The sequence below is a fragment of the Anguilla anguilla genome, chromosome 18, assembly GCF_013347855.1.
Source record: "Anguilla anguilla isolate fAngAng1 chromosome 18, fAngAng1.pri, whole genome shotgun sequence".
NCBI lineage: Eukaryota > Metazoa > Chordata > Actinopteri > Anguilliformes > Anguillidae > Anguilla > Anguilla anguilla.
In genome coordinates this window covers 25,066,313-25,089,900 of record NC_049218.1, presented here as the reverse complement: position 1 = coordinate 25,089,900, position 23,588 = coordinate 25,066,313, and the positions used below count along the sequence as shown (strand labels likewise).

The following is a 23,588-nucleotide window of genomic DNA, read 5'->3' as shown; positions in this document are numbered from 1 at the left end:
CTTGGACTGCCAGAAGAGTTTGCTTTCCTGACTGTATTTCGGATGAACGGAAGCGCCATAACCAAGAACTGGAACTTGTGGAAAATACAAGATTTTAACGCCGAAGAACAACTAGCCGTGGGGGTGAACGGGGAAACACAATCTCTGGAATTCTCATATAGAACGCCCGATAAAAGAGGACAGACCGTGGTGTTCTCCTTCCTACCATTCCTGTTTAATTCACAATGGCACAAGATATTACTGATCGTCAAGAAGGGAACGGTTTCTCTTTTCGTTGACTGCATAATGATAGACTCTCTAAATGTATCGCCACGGAGCAAAGTGAATCTGGACGGCTTTACTGTGATAGGAAAATTAAAGGATAACCCCGCTATAGCCGTACCGGTAAGTTGGGAACCAAAATTATCGTTAAACCTGCTGTTTTTTGCTTTTTATGTTTGATCAAGCACGGCAGATTTTTTTTTCCAGAGAAGTGCACACTATGAATAACTTAAATAAAAATGGGAAATATAGCAGAAAACTTAATTTTATTTGGTCCCCTGGGCCTTAGGCTACTTACCAACTCAGGGTAATGTCAAAAGGCAGGATAGGTGAAAGTCGGGGCAGTACGTTGTTTATAGGCTACTTGATATTTATAAAGTAACATATAACAGATTTTAAATGTTTTATTACAATAGCAAGCCAAGGTCTGTACACTTCGACCTCACACAAAATAAAGCTAAATCAAACACATAGACCCGCCTCCTAGTTTCACCAATACGGCATTCGATGCATTAATATATTAAGATACACCCCAGAGCGTGGATTTCACAAAATAAAGTGAACTAAAGTTGTATTTATTTAGACATAACGAAATGTTTTGTAATTGTTGGAAGAAAAAGCCAAACGGAATTCTTCAAATGAGCAGTTTTGTTTCCAGGTTCTGGAATCCGTAGCTTCGCCACAGGCTTTCACGGACACTTGCAGAATTTCACAGTTGGACTCTTGCTCAGTGAAGACGAATTTTCAAGTCGTGATGCCGTCTAAAGGCCTTAATATTCGTTTAAACGGCTTCTGAAAAGAAACATATGTTTATGAACATTTTGTTTTCTTGATTATTCTTAAAAGTAAAATTAAAATGTATATTTTGACGAAACAGCTTAATTAAGGCACATGTGTTCGTTTATAACATTGAGTGGATTCGACATATGACAACAACACAAACGAATATGTAAAACATAGCCGTGAATAAACGACTGTAGGCTAGGGTAGTTGTATATAGGCCTACAATTATTTTTTACACCAGCTTACTTCAGTTAGCTGTATGGTGCCTCTAGTAAAATCTCATAAAAAGAATTACAAGTAAAATAAATGAATAAATGAATGAATGAATAAATAAATAAATAAATAAACACTTGAACAGGACAGAAACAGTAGATATGTCTGCTTATCCTAACAATTCAGATTTTTACTTTTTTTTCCAGTTCGAACTGCAATCAATGCTGATTCACTGTGATACTACACGCGCCCATCCAGAAACCTGCAACGACCTTGCGGCTAGAAGATCGGTAAACATTGGCGTAACATTTCTCATACACCGGATTTATGATAATCATCATACGGATGTCCAAAATGTGACATTTTGTGCCACTTGTATCTTTCAGTAGCCTATAATTTAAGTTGTACAATTACTGCAACAGTTGTGTTGAAATTGTAGCTGAAGGTTCACAGTTCACACAGAGACATCTAATGACTTCAGAAGGGGCTTTTAAAATCGCCAGGTGACAATCTCCCGCGAAATGTTTAAACTTGCTGTCTGTCACTGGTCGACCCTCCCTGCTTAGGTTTCCCAGAATCCCACCAATCACATTCCATATCCAAGCTCAACATGAATAAACATGAACCACTAACTGCAAGAGTATCGGTTACCTTTCAGATACTAGTGAGGGAGTCAGTTGGGCTATTCTGTCGGGGGGTCCGTCAGCCCAACTGTTCCTAGAAAAAAGGCTTATTGTATCTTGCTAGCCATCTGGGAGACCATGGCTAGCACCACGATTTTTCGCGGGCCGTTGCTGATGGTTTTGCTGCAGGTTTTCGTGATTTGCTCTGCTCAAGTAAGTTTCTTCATTCCCGCATCTTTTCTTTCAGGTTGCTCAGGCACAGCTTGAGGTGAGCTTACCAAATGTGTGCCTTGTTCTGCCCTCGTGCCTTTGTATGAATCTGTCTTTTGTCTCTTCTAAACAAAGGAAACCCTCTTTTGAAACTTTTAAGAGTAAATGCATGTGTCAATGACAGATATACATATTTACACTTGTTTACGTTTGCCAACTGTATGTGCATCTGGGTCTGAAACGCAAACTATGACTGTGCTATACAGTAACTTTGAGCTGTAACGGCCGGTGCGGGCAGTGGACCACCTGTACCCATTCGGTCGCCGACCAACACAGTGCGGTTTTAAATTAATTATACGCAGTGTAGAACGTTGTTTAAGGACCGTGCCGACACTGAAATTCAAACAGAATTGTTAAATTATTGTTATTATGTGACATAGATAAGTTTACATGTGTTAATAATATATAATATTGCAACATAGGTCTCCACACGGCCCTGTTCATTCCATAGATGTGGCACGAATGGCTGAAAGTGAACTTATTGCAATATAGAAACTATGAATGGCTTTTTTTGCCGCAGTCTAAACCTCCACAATAGGAGCATTGTATGGGCGTATGGATACATCCCCTGGCTTAGTCCAGAGGTAATCTCAACAACGAGGCCCGTTTTTACTGTGGAGGGGTTTCCTGACTTGAGGAATGTGTGTTCATGAAACTGAACGTCTGGACGTCAACAATGACACGATTATTGTATTTTTGTCCACAGAGAAACCAGGCTGGTCCCCGGGGGCCCCCCGGCCCACCAGGTCCCGCAGGTGTACCCGGAATCGATGGCATTGCTGTAAGCTCCGTCCTGTCATTTCAAACGCCCATTGACAAAAGGGGGGGAACTATTTTCATCCGGTTTCATAAAATAATGGTAGAACAATAGAGAAAGTAATTGTCCTTCTACAATATCAGTAAAAGCGACAGTAACTACGAAAGGCACACAAGAAAATGCTGATTAATAAAAATAAATGAAGGCTTGACAATAATTCTAACACTATGCCTAAACAATGTCAAACTCAAGAGGATCATTTTCTGAATAAAATGTCCGTCTGCTGATTTATATATTTTCTTTTAGGGTGACAGAGGAGATGAAGGCGAGGACGGCCCCACTGTAAGTACAACTGTCTTTTTAAAAGTATTATAGTTTATATTTTGAACCTGCATTATTACCATTATGGTTGCAGGCTATTGTTCGCGTGAGCTTACATTCGTGTTCCCATGGCAATAACAGGGTCCAAATGGGGATGCTGGAAAACCCGGATCTTCAGGATTACCAGGACTTCCCGGTGCTGATGTAAGTATTACTATTATTATTATTATTATTATATTTTTTTATGGAGAGCTTCTGCTGAACTTGGTTAACCTGTGTTCCCCGCGGGATTGACGATGTAGAATCAGTGAAACAGGCCACCCTGTTACCTGTCTGACCGACCGCGCGTGTGTCTCCAGTCTCCGGTGGCTGCCCGTGTGCTGATGACAATCATAAAGACCGAACTACGTAGAACATAGAAACTACTTGGAACCCGTGGAAATGAAAGATGCCAGATAAAGAAAGAGATGTAACATCAGCCCAAGCCGTAGCCTACATGAAGTAGCAGTGACGAATTAGACCCAGGTGTTTTTTTTTTCTTTTTTCTTTTTGACGGCGTGAATTCATAGAGCGCACATACGAACTGCTGAGGGTAGGAGGAGCCAGGCACTGAAGCCTATGAAGTAATGGGAATGCGAATGTTGACGGCAAAAGAATGTTGACGGCACACTGGTTTCCTATATTGAATTCAATGTAGGAAACCAGTGTGATTTAACTACCAAAGAAAACCTCATCGGTCAATTTATACTGATCGTAGATTTCATTTTGTGTGGCAGTTTGTGAAACAATGGTTGTTTTGGTCAAGAAGTCTTGGGAAAATATTTCTTTAAATGTACATATCATATTGCATATTATATATTTTTACAGTCTGCTTTTCGTATGAAACGTAACGATCATTAATCAAGTTCCAGAATACTATCGGGGAAGTTTTATTTTGCCTTCAAAAGTCTGATATTCACTATTAATTTTAATGGAAGCATCAATGTTTTGCCCTCAGCATGCGCAATACAGGCTTAGTTCCAGACTTCACAAGCTTAAATTAGCGTATTTACATGCATGATAAATACGCATGTCCATGTCTAGACCGGGCGTTCGTGGTTTTCGTCGTTTCGTAATTTCCACGGTTTTCCCGGGAATAAGTATAAGAACAATAATAAGCAGAACAATAACATCTGTTCTGGCTTTGATTGAGTTTAGCGGTTCAGTGTTCTGTCTCAACCGGAGGTTGAAGCCCTATGCTAATGGCCTCTGCAAACCTACATTTCAAAGGAGCATTTTTTTTTCTCAGCCCCAGAAGTATGTTCAGATGAACTGAGAGCCCTCTGGCTTATTTTCACAGGGTCTGACAGGTCCCGCAGGAGACGAAGGGCCAGACGGGCCTTTTGGACAGAAGGTAAGGACTCGGAGGACACCTAACGAGGCCTCTCTATCGCTAATCAACACGAGCCACTGGGCCCGGACTGCGGTCTGCTGCACCGGCTCACCGCTGGGTTATAACTGCTTAAGAACTTCCTCGTGATGTGAAAGGCTTGACCCTGCTGGGTCTGCCAGCTCAAACCCTCGCTTTGTTCTCATTAATCACTGTGGGAACTCGGTCAGTGCTGCGGTCTGTGCTAAGGGGCTCCCGGCTCACCAGCGTCCAGCTCCTGAGGCTGCTGTCTGTGCCTGATAATCGGGGGGGGGGGGGTGGTTAAATCCCCCCTGCCCCTTTCCGAGGGGCAGGCCACACCCACACTCCTTTGTCACCTCACTCTTTTTTCACTCTCGTTTATTTTGGGAAGGGTTTTTGTGTTGTAATGCTGTTAAGTGGCCATGTGCATGTTTCTCCCTGGTGGTAGTTTACTGAGTGAACATTTACTTTTGTAAATGTGGAAAAAAAAAAAAAGAAACTGTTGTGGGTGGGTTTCCACAGCACGTGTGTACTCAAGTCAAGTCATTCAGATTTATAAAGCACTTTTTCTGACCGAGTCAGCACAAAGTGCTTAACAGACATCGACATGTACACACGGGTAGAGAAATACCCATGTGTACATATGAGTATAGTAAAAAAAAAAAAAACAATTTATTGTGGTTTAAAATAAGTAAGTGTAGGGTCCTGCATCTTGTTTCTGTGAAACCTAACGGATGAATTTGTTCTTGCTTTTCAGGGTGAACCTGGAAAAACTGGACCACGTGGAGAAGCAGTGAGTGACAGACAAACAGACAGTAGCACAGACAGACAGACAGAAACACAGACTGACTGCCTTGGCTCCTCATTGGCATCCACGTTCTCACATGCAGAGGCTTTATGAGAGTCATGTGACCTGCCAAGGGCACAGTCTGCAGCATCACGCCATTACAGACTACTTAGAAACTGTTACAAACAATAGTACACAGTAAATATTCAGTGTTAAACTCTTACAAAGTACGTATGGGCCCTGTTTGACTCATATGTACTCTGTTTGAGTAGAATTAACACTGAACATTTTACTGTGTACATCATTATTACTAAACACTACAGAAAATGAAAACTCTTACAAACTTGGGAAAATTGGTGCCAAATGTATATTTAGCATACAATTCTAATGCTAATACTCAACCAGCCCTGATTACCATTAAGCAAACTATCTCAGATATCCCATGCGCAAAAATAATGTATATAGGTCTACTGTGTTTTTGAACAAAACTTCTCAGTGATATTCATTCATACTTCAGAGATTGAATTCACCTGTACCTGCCTTGTGCTATACTGCTTAGTAACTGAGTGCATACTATTTAAAATCTTGGTGTTAGCCTAGCGCACTGCCAATGATATTGCCCCTTCATGCTTTCAGAAGGTAATCAGACACTAGCCACGCCCTCCATACTGAAAGGCATCTGGCTCCTCCCCTCTCTTAGCCTGTCTGTTCTGTCAGGTGTGCTGGCTGAATGAGTCTCCCTCAGTAGTCAGAACAGCAGAGATATGAGCATCTTCTGATGCAGACTAAAGACCCACCTCTTCAGATTGCGCCTCAGCTCCTTCACTCAAAAACCATTTTTACCTGTTGCCAGCCCAAACACCTGATTAGCTTTTACTTTTCTTTTTTTTATACATATTTTTTGTTTTCAGAGGCTACTGTTCTTTGCTGTTATTTGTTGAATGTAGTCTAAATGCTCATTAGGGTAGTTTTGTTCTTGTTTGTATAACTTAGTTTGATGTTCAATATGGCACTTGACGTATTGTCAATTGTATCTGCATGTCTCGGACTTCCTGTCGCTCTTGGGACTGTACTTTTCCCCTCATTTTATTGTCAATGATCTTTTATATGTATTTTTTGTCTTTATGGAAATAGCATTACACAGAATTAGAACATGCTCAAAAGTCTGTGTGACAAGTCAGTGCCCTTATGCTGGTGTTTCATTGTCCCTGCTACAGTGCCTTTTAAAGCATGCATATGACTGCTTTACGATCCAAAATCCACTCAAATCGCATAAGAACAGAGACTCTCTGCCTTTACTCAGTGATTCATGCGTGATTATATACTCTGTATTCTATATTATATTCTGACTTATCATTTTCTTTTGTTTCCTGTAGGGTGTTGGCCCCGATGGACTTCCTGTAAGTCCCCTTTTTATTGGCTCAGTTCCTGAGCAGGATGTGCCTGTGTAATGATGCGTATGTATGGAGTGGTAATGCTGTTCTCTGCTGAGGCCATTGCCTTAGTGTTTGGGCTCATGGTTATTGTTTTGTGCGCAGGGGACACCTGGACCAGGTGGGCTTCCTGGGGAGCAGGGCAAGGTTGGGCCCCCGGTGAGTAACGTGAAAATCGGACATTCTGATTGGCTCCTCACAAATCATACTGCTCATGCACCAGGCATACTTAAAAACTGGATTTGAGTTTGTGGTTTAGTGGAAGAATTAGTGTTAGTATTGCCCCCGTTCTTTGAGAACAACATAAGTGGTGTTTATCTTTTGCTGTGAAAATTGCAGTGCAGGGGTTAAACATCATAGCTAAATTTGGGTTGTCCTACTCATTCATATATGATATTTTTCTCTAACATCACTTGCTAAAGCTAATTTGCATTTTGTTTTTTGTCATCAGTAAAATAATCGGTGTCAGTGATTGGCTCTCAGCCTGATAAATAACAGTAAAATAATCGGTGTCAGTGATTGGCTGTCAGCCGGATAAATGCCAGTAAAATAATCGGTGTCAGTGATTGGCTGTCAGCCGGATAAATGACAGTAAAATAATCGGTGTCAGTGATTGGCTGTCAGCGTGATGATTCTTCTTCCTCCTCTGCAGGGAGCCATGGGTGTGAGGGGGCCACAAGGGCCACGGGGCCCCACCGGGCCTCGAGTGAGTACCCGTCTGGCAGGGAGGGCACTGTGGAGACACAGCCCTCTCTGCCCCACTTCTCAGTGCGGGTGGTACAAACAGAAGGCAGAGATACTGTATGAGATGTCAAATCATTGTGGGAAGCATAACCACTGACGCCACATGAGTGGTGTATCTTGGGACTGGAGTTTCCAGCTTCCATGGTACACATAACCCAGGCTTTGCCGCTTACTGCTACGGCCAGAAATTCATATAGGTGAAGTTCACACTAAATAATACACCGTGTTATGCACCCCCACACCCCTCTCCAGCAGAGCCTGGGATAGCATACCCCTGACGGCACCCCTGTAACACACTATTTGGAATCTCTGACATCACATAAACCATGTGACTAGCTATATTATATAGGTCTAAATGTGGTAATTTCTGATAAAGTGAAAGGTGATAGAGTAATTGAGATCACAAACTCTCCTCTCTGTGTTTTTAGGGAGCTGCAGGAATGCGTGACATCAGCGCTGAACTGGTGAGCCCTTTTCACATTCGATGAATCCGTCTTCCCTGCTTGCGTTAAATGGCCGACGGTGTTCTAACGCTTGCCTTTGTCTCGTTGCCCAGTGTCCCAATGCCTGCGCCCCTGGCCCGCCCGGTCACCCTGGGTTGCCAGGTATGAAGGTGAGTCCTCCTCTGCATTGTGCCAAAGTGGCAGAATATCAGCATGACTCTGTCTTCACTGTTCATATCATCATCAACTTTTTATTTCTGAGAAGGTGCCGTCAATGATGTAAACAGTATAGACGCCTTCTAAAGAAATGGCTCTTAATGCGGTGGGGCACCCTGTGGTCCCCAAATCCTGGCCTTTGCCAGTACTGTCCATAGACAGGGGTCTCATGGGATGATCCATAATTGGGTGTAGCATCACCCAGGGATGGTGGGATGCGGTTCATTGAAACTGGCAACCTCATTGCTCAATGACAAGTCATCTGGCCAATCAGGAGCCTATGCTAGTTTCATTAGCTTTGTCATCCTTACAGCAGCAGAAGTGAAGTCTGAAGTAGTGCTACTGTATGGGGGAGGAGCATGCTAATGTATACTCCCTTGGATGGACAGTACATAAAGAAAAATGGGAGTACAGAGTGAAATAAATTATTGGACTTGCACATTTCTTTTGTCGTGTTTACATAGATGGAAATGGAGTTCCCTGTGTAAAAGATACTGCATTTTCACATGGACTTATGACATTCCAGTCATGTATACAAACATGTTTTTTTCCCTACAGGGTCATAAAGGTGTTAAAGGGGACGGTGGTGAGCCAGGGAAGCAAGGACACAAGGTGAGAGATTAAAAAAGTACAACTTCATCAACGAGGTCGGGGACTGGAACATGCCCTGACTTCATCACTAGACGCACAAACTCTTCATCACACAAAGTACCTCTGACAGAAAGAAAAACTCACAAAGACAAGTGCACTAAAGTAAAGCTGCTTCAATATGGGCTTCTATCCTGGCAAATATGAATGAATCATTTAGAGAGTTTGATTGAACCTGACACTGATTGATAAACTTGGGCTCTTTTGACCGAATGTGTCGTTTGTTTCATGCACTTTCATACACTTATCTGTTTACTTGCTTTGTGGGAGCTACTAGAGTGTGTGAACCTGTATCCTCTGTGTCTGTGCCTGTCAAACGCATCATATTGTTTTATTCTGGATTGGGTAGTTTGTCGATATGACGCGGTAAAGGGACAGTGCCACAGAGCGGTGCTAAACGAGATGAGCCGTCTGTGGGCGATCGTGCAGGTGGCGGTGTGGAATGCATTCACGCTGATATGCAGGCAGGCACCGTCTGCTTAAAGCATGCTCTCCAGCTTTCTCAGGACTGGAACGAGGTGTGTTTTTAAGAGGCTGGGGTTGTTTGTGATGGGTCCATAGAGGCTCAGACAGCTACACATCTGCATTATGGGTGCTAACGTGAGTGCAGTCTGTGTAAAAGGGAAAGAACTCCCGTGGTGAGGTACTGCACCTCCCCTCACCTCCTCCTGGGGTGAGGTTCTGCACCTCCACTGACCTTCACCCAGGGTGAGGTACTGTCCCTGTTGAAGCTCTGGGATGGTGTCTCTCTGTAAGGCTAAGAGTCAGTCATGCTTTTCTCTGTATTGCAGACAGAGGGCGTATAGTGTGTGCAGTGCGTTAATTATCATCACAGAAGCATGCGTTTATAATGTATGAGAAACTCATACATTTATTAATTTGGTGAAAGGGGTTGAACTGCATTTCTAGACCTGCTGCATTGTGGCTCTCTGAAACCAGTCATGTTGCGTGATGCTGCTGTCTGACCTTTAACCCTGTCTGGCATCCTTTAGTGATCAGCTTTTTTGAGTGACAGGTGAATTTGTGACCCAGAATGTTGTCATGTTTTTACTTCCCAGGGTGAAGAGGGAGACCAGGGGGGTCCGGGGGAGGTCGGAGCACAAGGGTCTACGGTAAGAGCGTTTTATTTTCTGTCCTCATGGTTCACATATGTACACAAGCACTCTCCAATACCTGAGTAATGTCAGGCTGAGCCTTCCTGCTGGAACCTATTTAAGAGCACACTAATGAATCCCAATGAATAGATGTACTCCTAAAGTATTTTCCCATCCAGAACAAGGGCCCATCCATGCACTAGACCTGTGTTTTAATAGCACAGGCCAACTAGCAGTCCATGTTTAGTCATAACTGTTATCCACAATTGATGAAACCCTCAGTTAAAGTCATCTCTCTGTGCCTTTCTGTCTGTCTCTAGGGTCCCCAGGGCACAAGGGGAATCACAGGGATGATGGGGGCCAAAGGTGAAATGGTAAGGGTCACTGCGGGGTCAAGGGTGTTTTCTGTGTGTGTAGGTTGAGGAGCTGTAGACACCCTCGGGGTAAAACCATATTTTCTCACAAAATCTGTGCATTCAACCAAAAACAAGGATACATGACCTTACTATTTTATGGAAGGCCTGCAGTGCATTAGCCATCAGCTGCTGTGCAAATAGAATGATAGAAACCGGACAGAACGGCAGCTGCTTGGTCGTACTGCGGGTGGCAAGTTTGTCTGCTTGTTTATCACAGGTACAGCTGTAGTTCCGGCTGAGGTGGTTACCGTTGCTGATATAATGGGGCTGAAGGCCTGGTGGTACCCCGTCTGTGTTCACTCTGTCCTCTGTCCCCTCGCAGGGAGCGCGGGGCCACGACGGGGAGCCGGGGATACAGGGAGTCATGGGAGCCACCGTGAGTGCGCCTCCTCTCCGGCCTCCTGCCCTCTAGACTCCTCCCTTCCCTGTGTGTTGATTGGCTGCCTTGTCCAATCCACCCAGACATGTTAGATGAGCATGCGATTAGTGTGCATATGAGACATTGCTTACCGCGTTACTTACCGCACCCCATGCAAACGGTGTTTTTGTGCTAATAAAAGTGATGCGTGACAGAGAGAGCGCCAGTGTCCCAGGACGTGTCCTGTTGTTTTAGGGGGACCACGGCCAGAGGGGTGTCATGGGCGAGTCCGGGCCCAAGGGTGATCAAGTGAGTAACCACGGAAACAGACTCCTCAAACCTTTCCCACTAGACAGGACAAGATCAGTCCAAACCAAGACCACTTACCAGCCGGTCAGCCAAAAATACTGTCGTTTATAGCTTTTGGTCAACCAATGACAATTCATTTTTCTACATTACTGCTACAGACATAAATAAGCGATCTCAGACTAATTTATTCGTAACGTCTGGTCAGTGCAGACTATCTGCTGATTGGCTGTATATTGACTACTTTCTGAAATCATTTTTTAGGGTCTCCAAGGGCCACGCGGGATCACTGGACTTCCTGGGCCCAAAGGAGGCGGAGTAAGTGCAGCTCAAATGCCACGGAATCAGGGGCTGTTTCAACCTTACCCTGTTCAGCACCGTGAGCCTCCAGGGAGGTGTGGCTGCAGTTGTCTGTGCCCACGGCCAGCTATTGCAGCCTGATGTGGGAGATAGCAGCTCCATCCCTTAGCCCTGGCCAATCTGTGCACCTGCCCTCCAGGTTTGGTGGTAACCACGGTTTCTGTGTTTCATCAGGGATTGCCGGGAGTGGATGGGCGTGAGGGGATACCAGGAATGCCGGGGGCCAAGGTAGAGTGAGAGTCTGTGTAACGCTGGAGACTCTTCTGCAGGCCTGCCTGAGTAAGACATGTACCACATATACCGGCATATCCCACAATCCTCTTCTCTTTCTGCAGGGGTCCATTGGGAAAGCAGGAAGTCCTGGGGAGGTGGGGCTTCAGGGACTTCCTGTAAGTATGGCCACTCCTGCTGTGAAAAACTGTCCACTGATCTTTTACGCTTTGATTTTGTTACATTTTTGTTGTATGTGTTAATGTTAGCATTGCTAGCTCTGCGAGTGGCTCCACTCTTGAAAAAAATGGTTAAGACTACCAATCAGAACTCTCCTAGTCATCTTGGAGCTTTGCTGAGAGGTTTTTATCTTTCACTATGTAACTGAACAGTTCACATTTACAGAATATTGATATACCGACATCCTCTTTCTTTGCAATTTCAGTGTGAATGCTTGTGTTCGCCTTTTTATGTAATAGATGTGTGGTTTTAACATCCTGTAATTTTGGTGGAAAGATGCAGTCATATCAGTGTAGTGACAGGTGTCATTACTGCCTCCTCTCCTTCAGTGATAATGTACTGTACATTAGCACTTTCTAAAAGAGCTAGTGACTGTCACAGAACACTTAAAATGGAAAATGTTTGTGTTTCTTTGTTTGACCCCTGTAGGGTTTGCCGGGCATCCCAGGTCCCAAAGGAGTCAGCGGTGTAAAGGTAGGTCTTTATATATGATTTAAAAAAATATGTGACCCTCAAAACAGCAGAATTTCCAATTTAAGAGACGACAGTTGGGAATGAATTCCCCGTAACAATGAACGCTACATTCCATATTTAAACCACACAGGTGACGGTATTCCTCAGTGTTTAGGAAAATTAGCTTGCGACTCAACTCAACGGCATCACGGTTGTTGTACCATTGACCGATGCATTTAACCTTCAGTGCCTAGCAGGACCAACGGATTGCATGCAACAATGCGAGCTGTGCCAGTTGCGCTGGATAAGAGCATCTGGATAAGATCAGCTTAAAATATTAAATATAAATGTAACACGAACCAGCAGATCCTGTCTTATACCCATAAAGCAATACTACTAAATGACCCATAATGCAACAACACCAAATACAGTTTTCCCTATACTGCAAAACAACCAAAATATTTTTTTTCTCTCTGAGCACCAATGAGACCATTGTGTCTTAGCACTTTGGCAAGTAAATTAACTATTGTTCGTATTCATAACCCCATACAACAATTAATATTGACCATATGATGGTGGTGATAGATTCACATAACAAACACACTGAGCTTTTTTATGTGCTGTGGTCTGACATGACTGGCTCAGCAGATCTGGCTGTGAGGCTGACTGCATGTCTGCCTGTCTCTGTCTCCATTACAGGGCAACTCTGGTGATCATGGCCTCCCTGGAACGATAGGGTCTTCTGGGAGAACAGTAAGTTTGATCTGTGTGTGTTTGTGTGTGTGTGCATGTGTGTGTGTGTGTGTGTGTGTGTGTGTGTGCACGTGTGCATTTGTGTGTGTGTGTGTTTTTCTGTAAACTCCACTGTCTCTGTTTCTTTACAGGGAGAACGAGGAGAGCAAGGGGAACTGGGACCAATTGGACCAATCGGAACGCCTGTGAGTATATCTGCATAGTCATGGTGATTTCAGAACAAACAGAACAGATGGTGACCCAAACAGGATCTAAACACGAGCACTCAGCAGCTGTCAATTACAGTTACAGCTCAAGGGTCCGTGTGGGGAGGTCTGTTATAGGCTACGAGGAATGTGTGGATATGATAATAAAAGGTTTAGGTCATAATATGATCAGATTGACTGTGTTTGTACACTGACCTCTATGAGAAAAACATTGCTATATTATCAGATACTCCACATTCAGACTAGCCCCGCCTCATTTTGACTAGCCCCGCCCCATTCAGACTGGCTCCGCCTCATTCAGACTAGCCCCGCCCCATTCAGACTGGCCCTGCCTCTTTAAAACTAGCCTCCAGGCTGATGTTCTAAGAAGCCCCAGGTACCCTAAAGGGGATGCAATTCCCATCCTTCAAACAAAGGACGTAGACGTTCTTCTACACGGACTGCGTCCAAAATCACATTCGAAAAAGCAGACTCGACTGGATAAGAATCAGCAGCCAGGCCCCCCGATGGTCGGAGGTGTCCTGCGCTTGGGTTCTCCCGCTGAGAAGCCGGGGGCTCCTCAGGCTCATTACAGGAGCTCCAGAGGGCTCCGGCTGCCTGTGTGCTGCTGTAAGCTGAGGAGGAATGCCTTTGATCTGACCCTCTCTGTTGGCACAGTCTGCTCCCCCTGCTCGGTCTGCAGCCTCATTAAGGTGTTCTGGTCACTAATGCAGAAAGAGAACCTTCAGCTCCCTTTTTTATTTTGGGTCATTTAGCGCAGTAAAAACGTCTGTCCATCACTGCCCGATGGTTCGTGATAATGTGCTTCGTTCACAGTGTATGAGTTGTACAGTCTGGTGGTTACAGTATGGATGAGGTCTAGAATGACACATGCTAATGGTTGATGAATGAGTCTGGAATGGTACAAGATAATTGATGATGAATCAGTCAGGTGTGGGTCATTCCAATGGACTAATGGTTTTAGGTCTGTCACGCACTCTCTCTCCCTCTCTTAATCTCTTACTCTCTCTTTCTCTCTAGGGAGATGTAGGACCACAGGGCCCTCTTGGGCCTCAAGGGAAGCCAGGCCCTCGGGTAAGTGCCTGTCCGCTCCACAGAGTCCAGCTCATGGGCATAAACACAGTCCAAACCCCCTTTATAACCTGACTTTACCAGAGTCCAGCTCATGGGCATAAACACAGTCCAAACCCTCAAACCCTCTCCCTAACCTGACCTTACCACTGCACCACACATTATGTCTGCATTCCTGAGGTAGAGATAATGCTGAGATTATCTCAGCGTTGCTGTTGCTTACATTATCAGATCATAAGGGAGATTAATGAACCTATTCCATCAGAATGCAGTTCACCATAAATTTGACAAAAGCAAGCCTCGTACTGTATGGCCTCATCCTTTGCCACTGTGATTATATGAGATAACTGATCAGAGGTTTGCTGTAGTTAGAATGGAGGTACATGGTCTCTAATGAGTCAGTTCACATGAGCTTTAGTTCCTCTAAAATGCCAGTACTTTGACACTGTTCCATTTTGTGTCAAAGTGATGCTTTCAAGGTCTGTGAAATCACTCCTCGCAGTCCAAAAGCTAACATTAACATTTTCAGCCTTTATTTGACATCCAACACAATTTATTTGAGTGCAGTTGGGATCAAATGTGCTCTATCAAGTTCAAATGCACTGGCAGAGTTGATTTAACACTACACTTGCACATTAGATCAGAATGTTGCAGTACAGTAAGTTTCATGCTAACTAAATTACTACTACTAAGACTTGACAAACTTTGCACAACTACAAATGTGGCTTATACATTACATCCTCAAACTCAGTGCATACATTATAGCCACTGCTATTACACTACAGTTATACTGTAGTTACGCTGTAGTTACTTGCACCTACATCAAAATGACATCAAAATGTATTGCAGCAAACTGGCTCCTGGGGTTCTAAAATGAGAAAGAAGGAAAGAAGAAAGAGAAGCAGGGAAGAGGGTTTGCTGTATTGTTGGAGTGAGAAGGGAAAGGGCCAGAATGGGCTCTTATCCTGGGCGTATTTACAGAGTAACCAGAGACTCCTGGGTGGGGGGGTGGGGGCTCAAAGAGCCCTCTGTTCTGCAGAAATTCCTCTCTCTGTTTGCCTGGCATCAGAAGCAAGGGCCACAGAGACACAGGCAAACTCTTCCCTCAAGAACTGTTGGAGCTTCATCTCTGAAACTGCGCACTTCCCTGCAGAAATCACGGAGCGTAGAGGGCTTAAAGGCGCTAACGAGCTAACGAGCGAGCTCATCTTTTCTTATCAACAGCCTTGTTTTTATACTTATAAATAAGTTAAAAAAATTTTTTCAAATTGAACTATTGTTACTGGCCAATCACATGTGTTCATACATTAGAATTGACATCAGTGTGCCATATTTAGCAGGCAAAGATTGTGGAATGTGGCTCTTTACCTTAGCCTTGCATTAGCTGGTGCGTTTTTTGATTAAGACTCAGAGAAGGTGTGCTCTGTGTTCCCTTTGTTGATGGCTGCTGGTGTTCTGTGTCCAGGGTGCGAAGGGCGATCTGGGGCTGCCTGGACTTCCTGGACCTCCCGGTCTTCCTGGGGTGAAAGGAGAACGAGTAAGATGGGGGAGGGTTGTCACTCCTGTGATTTGGGGTTTTGGAGAACTGGAGAATTACAGTATTTTTTTCTCTGTTGTATTTTGATCACTCAAAATTTGAGGGCCTCTATAATGCAATCATTAGTTTATATTTTTACAGTCGACCATGCTTTTATTTCAGTTGCGCTTGAGTGATTTACCACATCGACAATGTACAAGATCAAAAAGAGGAAAACTAACAGCAACACATACAGCTGAAACTATTTTATTTGTGCTAAGTTAACTTGCAACAAACAGCATTGTAATGCACTTTTTATGATACGATGTTATCTATTGTAGACATGCTATGAGCAAGGTATATATAAGCAGAATTGTCGGTTGTTGGGTTTTTAAATATTGAATATGACTGCATTTTATTCCCAGCTCTATTGACTCTTTCTATCTGACATCACAATATCACACCTTTGAGAAAATTCAGCATAGCTCTAATGCAAAAATCATTGCTATCATAGCATAGAAGGTTATCTGAGAATAGTGGAGGAACACTAAATTGTGATTAAAAATGAAACATCTCTGTATGTGAAAAATGAGACAGATGGCTATTCTAAAAAGCTGTGCCATGTTTCCCTCTAGTGGAAAAACATGATCAAGACCAACCTATTTGATATCAGGACACGAGAAAGCTAAAGCTAAAGCTAAAGTTGGGACTTGGGAGGGGGTTAGTCTTTCTGAAACATGTCTAAATACAATGGAGTCTCTAAGTAACGTACAGTTGCTCTTTGATTGTTTAAGCAACATTCTATTTTTCATCGTTTTTATATATATATATGAATATTTTTTGCTTTGTTTTCAAAAGCCTTTTCTTTAATTAATCTATTGAAACTGAGTTCCAGCAGACTGTACGTAGTGCTAGATTGGTCTTCACGTGCCATTTGCACAGGGATTACTGTTTTGTTGCGAGTGTGCTGTCTGTGGTAAGTTCTGTTTCATGGGTTTATGACTATGTCCTTTTTTGCTTCTCAGGGTGAAGCCGGTCTAACTGGCCCTAAAGGCGAACAAGTAAGCAACACATGATACACTAAACAGTATGCAGCACACTGAGCACATTGTAACACTCTGAACACACTGTAACACCCCGCACACACGGTAACACACTGTAACAAACTGAACATGCTTTAACACACTGTAACACACTGAACACACTATAACACACTGTAACACAATGTTACACACTGAACACACTGAACGCACTAAACACACTGTAACACACTGAACACACTATAACACAACGAACACACGGTAATATCCTGAACACAATAAACACACTGAACACACTGTAACACCCTGAACACAATAAACACACTGTAACACACTGAACGCACTGTAACACAGTGAACACACTGTAACACATTGACCACACTGTAACACACTGAACACACTGTAACACCCTGAACACAATAAACACACTGTAACACACTGTAACACACTGAACACACTGTAACACCCTGAACACAATAAACACACTGTAACACACGGAATACACTGTAACACACTGAACACACTGTAACACATTGAACACACTGTAACACACTGAACGCACTGTAACACACTGAACGCACTGTAACTTCTCCTTTTTGTTCAGGGGGATCAAGGTGCAGAGGGAACCCCAGGAGACAAAGGAGAAAGGGTGAGTGAGCGAGCGAGGGAAATCCATTCTCGTTTATAATCACATTTCAGTTAGGTGTTGTGTTATTGAGACCTACAATATTGGCTTAATGATAAAGCCTCCTGTGCTCTAAATGTGTCCTTTACAGGGTGACCAAGGAGAGCCTGGAGCCAAAGGAGCGGTAAGATTCGTTTTCCCTTTAAATTTGGCCAATCACTGGCCGCCTAAAAGTGACATCACACATCCAAGCCAGTGGCAGGACTGTTCAGTCCATGTCTGCTTTCAGTTGAGTTTAACATACAGTATAATGGTTCATTACCTTCGTCATTCACGGAGTCACAACCACTGTTACCATTAGGCCTTTTTAACATTACTCTGACCACCTAGGGTCCATTCAAAAGCGGTGCTGTTTTCGATATTGCAGCTATCGCTTGAATCGAGGTGAAAATGTATGCTTTTTCACAGCTTGTACCATGTTGATCATGCTGCTTTAACAGCGGTACACTTTTCAGAACTGAGACCAAACAGTAATGAGAAAGAAATACACTGTCGGGAGCCAATTATGTGATAAAAAAAAGGAAGGCCCAACATCATTTGTTCTTGTAGCTGGTTTCAGCAAGGCAGACTTCATATACTGTAACAAGCTCAGAGACTGTCAATTATACGCTAATGATACGCTGATTATATTAGGAGCTTGTGTGACTCTTCAGTGACCTGGCATAATAGTTCCTCATCACTGACTGAGGTGAATATACACATGTTCGTTATTATTAGATTCGGTACGCTTTATGTTGTCATTTGAATCTTTCAGCTATAATTATGGTGAATACAGGACAAAAGAACTGTACTGAAATGCTTTCTGCTCATTAACACTTGGCGTGTGTATTTATACCCTGTGAGTTTCCGTCTTTGTTTCTCTCTTTACCCATCCTTCCTCCTCTTCCTCTTCCAGGCGGGTAACCTGGGCGAGCCGGGGAGCAGGGGCCCGGAGGGGAGCAGGGGCCAGCCTGGCATCGAGGGCCCCGCCGGGTCACCCGGGCCCCGGGGCATGCAGGGGAACAGGGGCCTGCCGGGCACGCGGGGGACGCAGGGGCCAGCGGTGGGTGGCGAAACGCACCAATCACACGCCTGCGCTTTCCAAACTCTCTGAGCCCACGTCCCATTTAAAGAGGAAGTACATCACACAGGATTTAACACACAGCCTTGTCTGTGTTCACATATGCAGAAATATGCGACTGAGATTTCTGTATATGTTGAAACATCTGCATGTGGACTGTACGTAGTGCAGTAGTGCTTATATTGCACCACCCCTGTTTCTGAAAATGTCGTCAGATGACCTCTGCTGACAGGACTGCCACCTACTGGCGAAGCATGAGCACTGCTCCACATCTGTCCCATTCCACAGGCCACTGCTTATCCATCCAGCAATAAGTAGCATTCTCTATGCCAGTGTTTACTATGGAGGAAAGCAGACTGATTTAAGAATCTTCATACATTCAATCCGTATACAGTGTGTAGCCTTTTATTCTTGGCTTCAAAAAAGGATGCTTGGTTTAGGCTTTAGCTATGTTGTTATGCCATTTATTCTGGAAAGTAACATTCATGTGGGTGAGCTATGAGTGATGGTTTTTAAGAATCTGTTATGAAAGGTAAGTTTCCCTTATCTTTGAACTTGGCTGTTGCAAGTAAAATTTTTGTAGCAGGCCATTCCATGCTTTAACTGTTCTCTGTGTGAAAAAAGATAAAAGAAATGCTGCCCATGCTTCCATATGACATTTTGTTGATTTCTTTTTTACTTCTGTGTTTGCAGGGCAAAGAACCCAGTGATCAGCACATCCGACAAGTGTGTATGAGGGTAATGCAGGGTAAGTAACTCCTGATCGTTTTAAGAAGGATATCACAAGTACTCTAGACTGTTAGAGCACAGCAGCAAGCATAACAATTGAAGACTGTGTTTAAAAATATTAATAAATAAATGCTTTGGTTCCTGCCTATCAGATGGATAATATTGGAAAAGCGCGGTTACTTTGGGTCTCTGCCTAACTGGTCTCCCATGGTTCTCTCCTTCCCTGTCTCAGCACTAAATCAAATCTGATTTATTGCCTGTCATGCAAGTCCCAGTCTACCCCCAGAGTAGCCTCACTATTAAGCTAAAGGCTGAAACTACAAGAGAAATCCTTTTAAAGTGTTGGGTTTGAACAGAAGAACACAAAGTTTGGAGATGCATCCCTTCGTAAAAGTTCATCGGAGAGATGGTATTTGAAAAGCGCTCCACACCGTAGGCAGGTAGCCATGGTGTGGGGAAGCTCAAGAGGGGTTTGATTTGAGCTCTGAAGGCCATGAATAATCTTTAAGGAAATAGAGGTTTCACAAAGACAATTTAAACACCATTTTTGTGAGCTCAGCTTCCCTCTGTGAGTTGAGAATGTAAAATTGAGGAAGGAATCCAGCCTAGCTGAATATAAGTTTTGGGACTAATGCTTAACATGATAGAGATTTGGATATTTTCTCTTTCGCTTATTTCAGAAAAAAAGAGCATTTTGCAGACTACTTTACGTACAGTATAGCATTATGTGAAACGTCACCACATAGACATTTAGGGACATAATTTCAACCATGTTGTATAACATGGTTGGTGTGTTGTGCCTCTCACAGAGCAGTTGTAAAACATGGTTGGTGTGTTGTGTCTCTCACACAGAGCAGTTGTATAACATGGTTGGTGTGTTGTGTTTCTCACAGAGCAGTTGTAAAACATGGTTGTTGTGTTGTGTCTCTCACACAGAGCAGTTGTAAAACATGGTTGGTGTGTTGTGTCTCTCACACAGAGCAGTTGTAAAACATGGTTGGTGTGTTGTGTCTCTCACACAGAGCAGTTGTAAAACATGGTTGGTGTGTTGTGTTTCTCACAGAGCAGTTGTATAACATGGTTGGTGTGTTGTGTCTCTCACACAGAGCAGTTGTAAAACATGGTTGGTGTGTTGTGTTTCTCACAGAGCAGTTGTAAAACATGGTTGGTGTGTTGTCTCTCTCACAGAGCAGTTGTAAAACATGGTTGGTGTGTTGTGTCTCTCACAGAGCAGTTGGCCCAGCTGGCAGCCAGCCTGAGACGGCCTGAGTCGGGCGCGGCCGGGTTGCCGGGCCGGCCAGGCCCCCCCGGCCCCCCCGGGTCCCAGGGCGACAGCGGCTTCCCTGGGCAGGCTGGGGCAAGAGGACTGCCTGGCCTCAAAGGGCCGCCGGGGCTCTTTGGACTGAAGGGACCTAAAGGTGAGGGCCCTGGGACAGGCTGGTCCAATCTAGAGTCATGTGCATTTGATGCTTTACATAAATAGCAAGGGTATGTGGTTGAGAGAGTGGTGATGGTGTGATGGGTGTGTGGTTGAGAGAGTGGCAATGGTGTGATGGGTGTGCGGTTGAGTTGAGAGAGTGGTAAAGGTGTGATGGGTGTGTGGGTGAGAGGGTGGTAATGGCCGCATGGGCGTGCGGTTGAGAAGGTGTGGTAATCGCTACCTCTTTGTGGCCTAGGTGAGGCGGGAGACAGAGGGGACAGAGGCATCACAGTACGAGGATCCAAGGGCCAGCCTGGAGCTCCTGGTCTGCCAGGTGAGTGCCCATCATTTTGCCACACATCAGCGCAGGAAGCTCTGCAGCTTAATTCTGCATGAGTGAAACATGGCAACATTAGAACAACATCACATAAACATTGTGAAACCTGTGGACCATGCAAGACCTCTTTGAGTACTAACCTAATCACAGTGAAGTGTGTATATTAATTGTACGCGTAGCTTCAGTTTAACACTTAGATATATCCACAAACCAGCCACGTCCAAATAGGTAATGAAATTAGATTGAAATAGATCTAAAAAATCAGTTGAGTATAATTGAGCCGTATTTAACTGGACAAACTTTGATACACAGGTTCAGGATTATTATGTCAGCTCAATAACTTCCCTGTTTTCATCTCATGAGCCAGTGAATATAATATACAGAATGCCAACATACTGAGTTCACAGATGCAAGGCTTGTGTAATGAGAAACCGCTACAGCTGCTAAATGAGTGGCCAGTTATGCAGCAATAAATTCAACTTATGCAGGGAGCCAAATTCACCTGAGAGAAACGTGACTTTGTAAGAGTTCCGTAGCCGGGTACGGTTAATTCGTGGGGGTCTCCAGACTCCTCCTCACCCCTCTTCTTCGTCCGCAGGAGAGCCGGGTAAACCGGGCTATGGCCGAGACGGGCGCGACGGCGAGCGGGGCCGCCCCGGCGTACCCGGACAGCCGGGCGTGCCCGGGCCCCCGGGCCCCCCGGGGCCCAACGGATACTGCGACCCGTCGTCCTGCAACCTGCAGGCGGGGGCCCAGCACCAGTCTCTGAAGGACTCCAGCATGAAGGGCCCCGCCGGGAACTGAGCCCGAACGCGGGCGGGCCCCGGGGACAGAACGCAGAGACTGACAGACGGACGGACGGACGGATGGACAGACAGACAGACGGACAGAGAGACAGACGGACAGACAGACAGCCCACCTCGCCTCTCATGCCAAACCGTAACGCCCATTCAGCAGCATGAGCGGGTCATATGGGAAGCTAAGACCCCCCAGCCTGTTACTCAACATTTGTTCTGAAATAAGATGGTGCTCCACACATTTTCTTTGTTTTTCTGTTTTTCAGGGGTCTTTTTCCACACGCGACAAAACCTTTTTTATCGTCTTAAAAATGTGCCTTATATGCCCATAACTGTCTGTCCTGGTGGAAGTAGTGGTTTTATAACACTGTAGTAGCTCCACAGCCCTACCCCCCCCCCCCTCACCCCACCCCTCATCCCCAACCCCCCCTCTACAAAGTAAGATGTGTTTACCTCAGCTCCAGCCTTCTCCCTCCACATCCTGTAAAATATTAATAACCCCCCCCCTCCCCCTCAGAGATGCTTCTCCCGGTCACCCTTAGACGGAGTGACTTTCATTTCGTTGTGAGTTTTGTGCTGTGCTGTGTGTCAGTGATTCAGCAGCTCAGAAGCTAGCCAGTCTCATCAGCTTGCACAGAAGTGACTGCAACGCCACTGTTCTAATATACGAGGGCATCACGGTGCGATTGTATGCTGTAAATCTATGTAAATGTGTGACTTGTGGTTACCCTGCAAATTATACTTACCTGCGCAATGATTTTCATAAAGGACGTGTGGCTTTTTTGTTGTTTTTTCCTTGCATTTCATCAACAATTTCACTACATCTTGACTTTTCTGACTGTAATCCTACTTTTGAAAAAATACCCTGTTTCCGGGGTCACATTTGCAGCAAGAACCATCCATCAGTAACATTTTCTAATGGTTTTCTTATTTATTATATGAAGGTCTTAGGTGATCTAAAAGGTTGTACAAAACAGAAACAATAAATACAAATTTTAATAAATTCCTCACGTTCTTTTATTGGTGGTTCAGAATTCATGAACACAGACATGTCAGTGTCTTGTAGTTGCATTTATCCGACATGGATCTGTTGGTCCATTCAACTAATTTCCATGACAACCAGACTGGTTAGTGACCTCACCGCCTCACTTAAGGTATATAATCGTTGTTGTAAATTATGTGTAATACACTGGGGAGGGTGGGGATAGGGGGTGGGGGGGGGGGGGGCAGGAGAGAAGAAGTGTGGCTTCAGTGTTTAACTGTGTTTATAAGTGCATGTACTATATAAAAATCAAAAAAACTGTGAGAAGTAACATTGAAATTAAGCCAACCATGTCAGCAGGCTAACAGCGACTGTGTTGTCTAAAGCCATTTATCAAACAGCCTAAGCAGCGCAGTCTTGACAGAACTTCTGAGCAAAATGAGTTGGAGACACGGCGCCTGTTTCCACTTCCTCTCTTTCGATTCTCGTTAGCTCTTAGTCCATCCCCACACATTATTTTTGTGAGGGTTTGTTTTAACTGGAGCCTGTTAGTACTTCCACATTTTTTTCTTCTAGACTCAACACCACAAAAACCATAATACAACATGAAAGGGAAATGTGCTTCATCCATTTTTCTCTTCACTTGTTTTTTTAGGTTTGTGACAT

General features: G+C 44.3%; 1 protein-coding gene across 1 annotated transcript; it reads left to right on the top strand.

Annotated features, from left to right (window-relative positions):
* The first annotated feature begins 1,926 nt into the window (after nucleotides 1-1,926).
* Nucleotides 1,927-22,343, top strand: col9a1b (collagen, type IX, alpha 1b). Its single transcript, XM_035400433.1, has 32 exons — nucleotides 1,927-2,093; nucleotides 2,857-2,931; nucleotides 3,214-3,249; nucleotides 3,370-3,432; nucleotides 4,568-4,621; nucleotides 5,376-5,411; nucleotides 6,782-6,805; nucleotides 6,944-6,997; nucleotides 7,491-7,544; nucleotides 8,011-8,046; nucleotides 8,139-8,195; nucleotides 8,800-8,853; nucleotides 9,948-10,001; nucleotides 10,304-10,357; nucleotides 10,722-10,775; nucleotides 11,013-11,066; nucleotides 11,328-11,381; nucleotides 11,598-11,651; nucleotides 11,759-11,812; nucleotides 12,303-12,347; nucleotides 13,026-13,079; nucleotides 13,211-13,264; nucleotides 14,306-14,359; nucleotides 15,822-15,893; nucleotides 16,898-16,933; nucleotides 17,517-17,561; nucleotides 17,689-17,721; nucleotides 18,493-18,639; nucleotides 19,351-19,405; nucleotides 20,616-20,804; nucleotides 21,063-21,140; nucleotides 21,742-22,343. The coding sequence occupies exons 1-32, from the start codon at nucleotides 2,019-2,021 to the stop codon at nucleotides 21,945-21,947; spliced, it is 2,064 nt and encodes a 687-aa protein (XP_035256324.1). The 5' UTR covers nucleotides 1,927-2,018; the 3' UTR covers nucleotides 21,948-22,343.
* Nucleotides 22,344-23,588: the final 1,245 nt, after the last annotated feature.

What these genes read in the sequence shown, in the direction of transcription:
- col9a1b (XM_035400433.1), top strand. Translation starts at nt 2,019, where the DNA reads ATGGCTAGCACCACGATTTTTCGCGGGCCGTTGCTGATGGTTTTGCTG. An exon ending in TGGGGCTTCAGGGACTTCCT is followed by an intron (nt 11,813 to 12,302) that starts GTAAGTATGGCC and finishes TGACCCCTGTAG; the next exon opens with GGTTTGCCGGGCATCCCAGG. An exon ending in CTGGCCCTAAAGGCGAACAA is followed by an intron (nt 16,934 to 17,516) that starts GTAAGCAACACA and finishes CTTTTTGTTCAG; the next exon opens with GGGGATCAAGGTGCAGAGGG.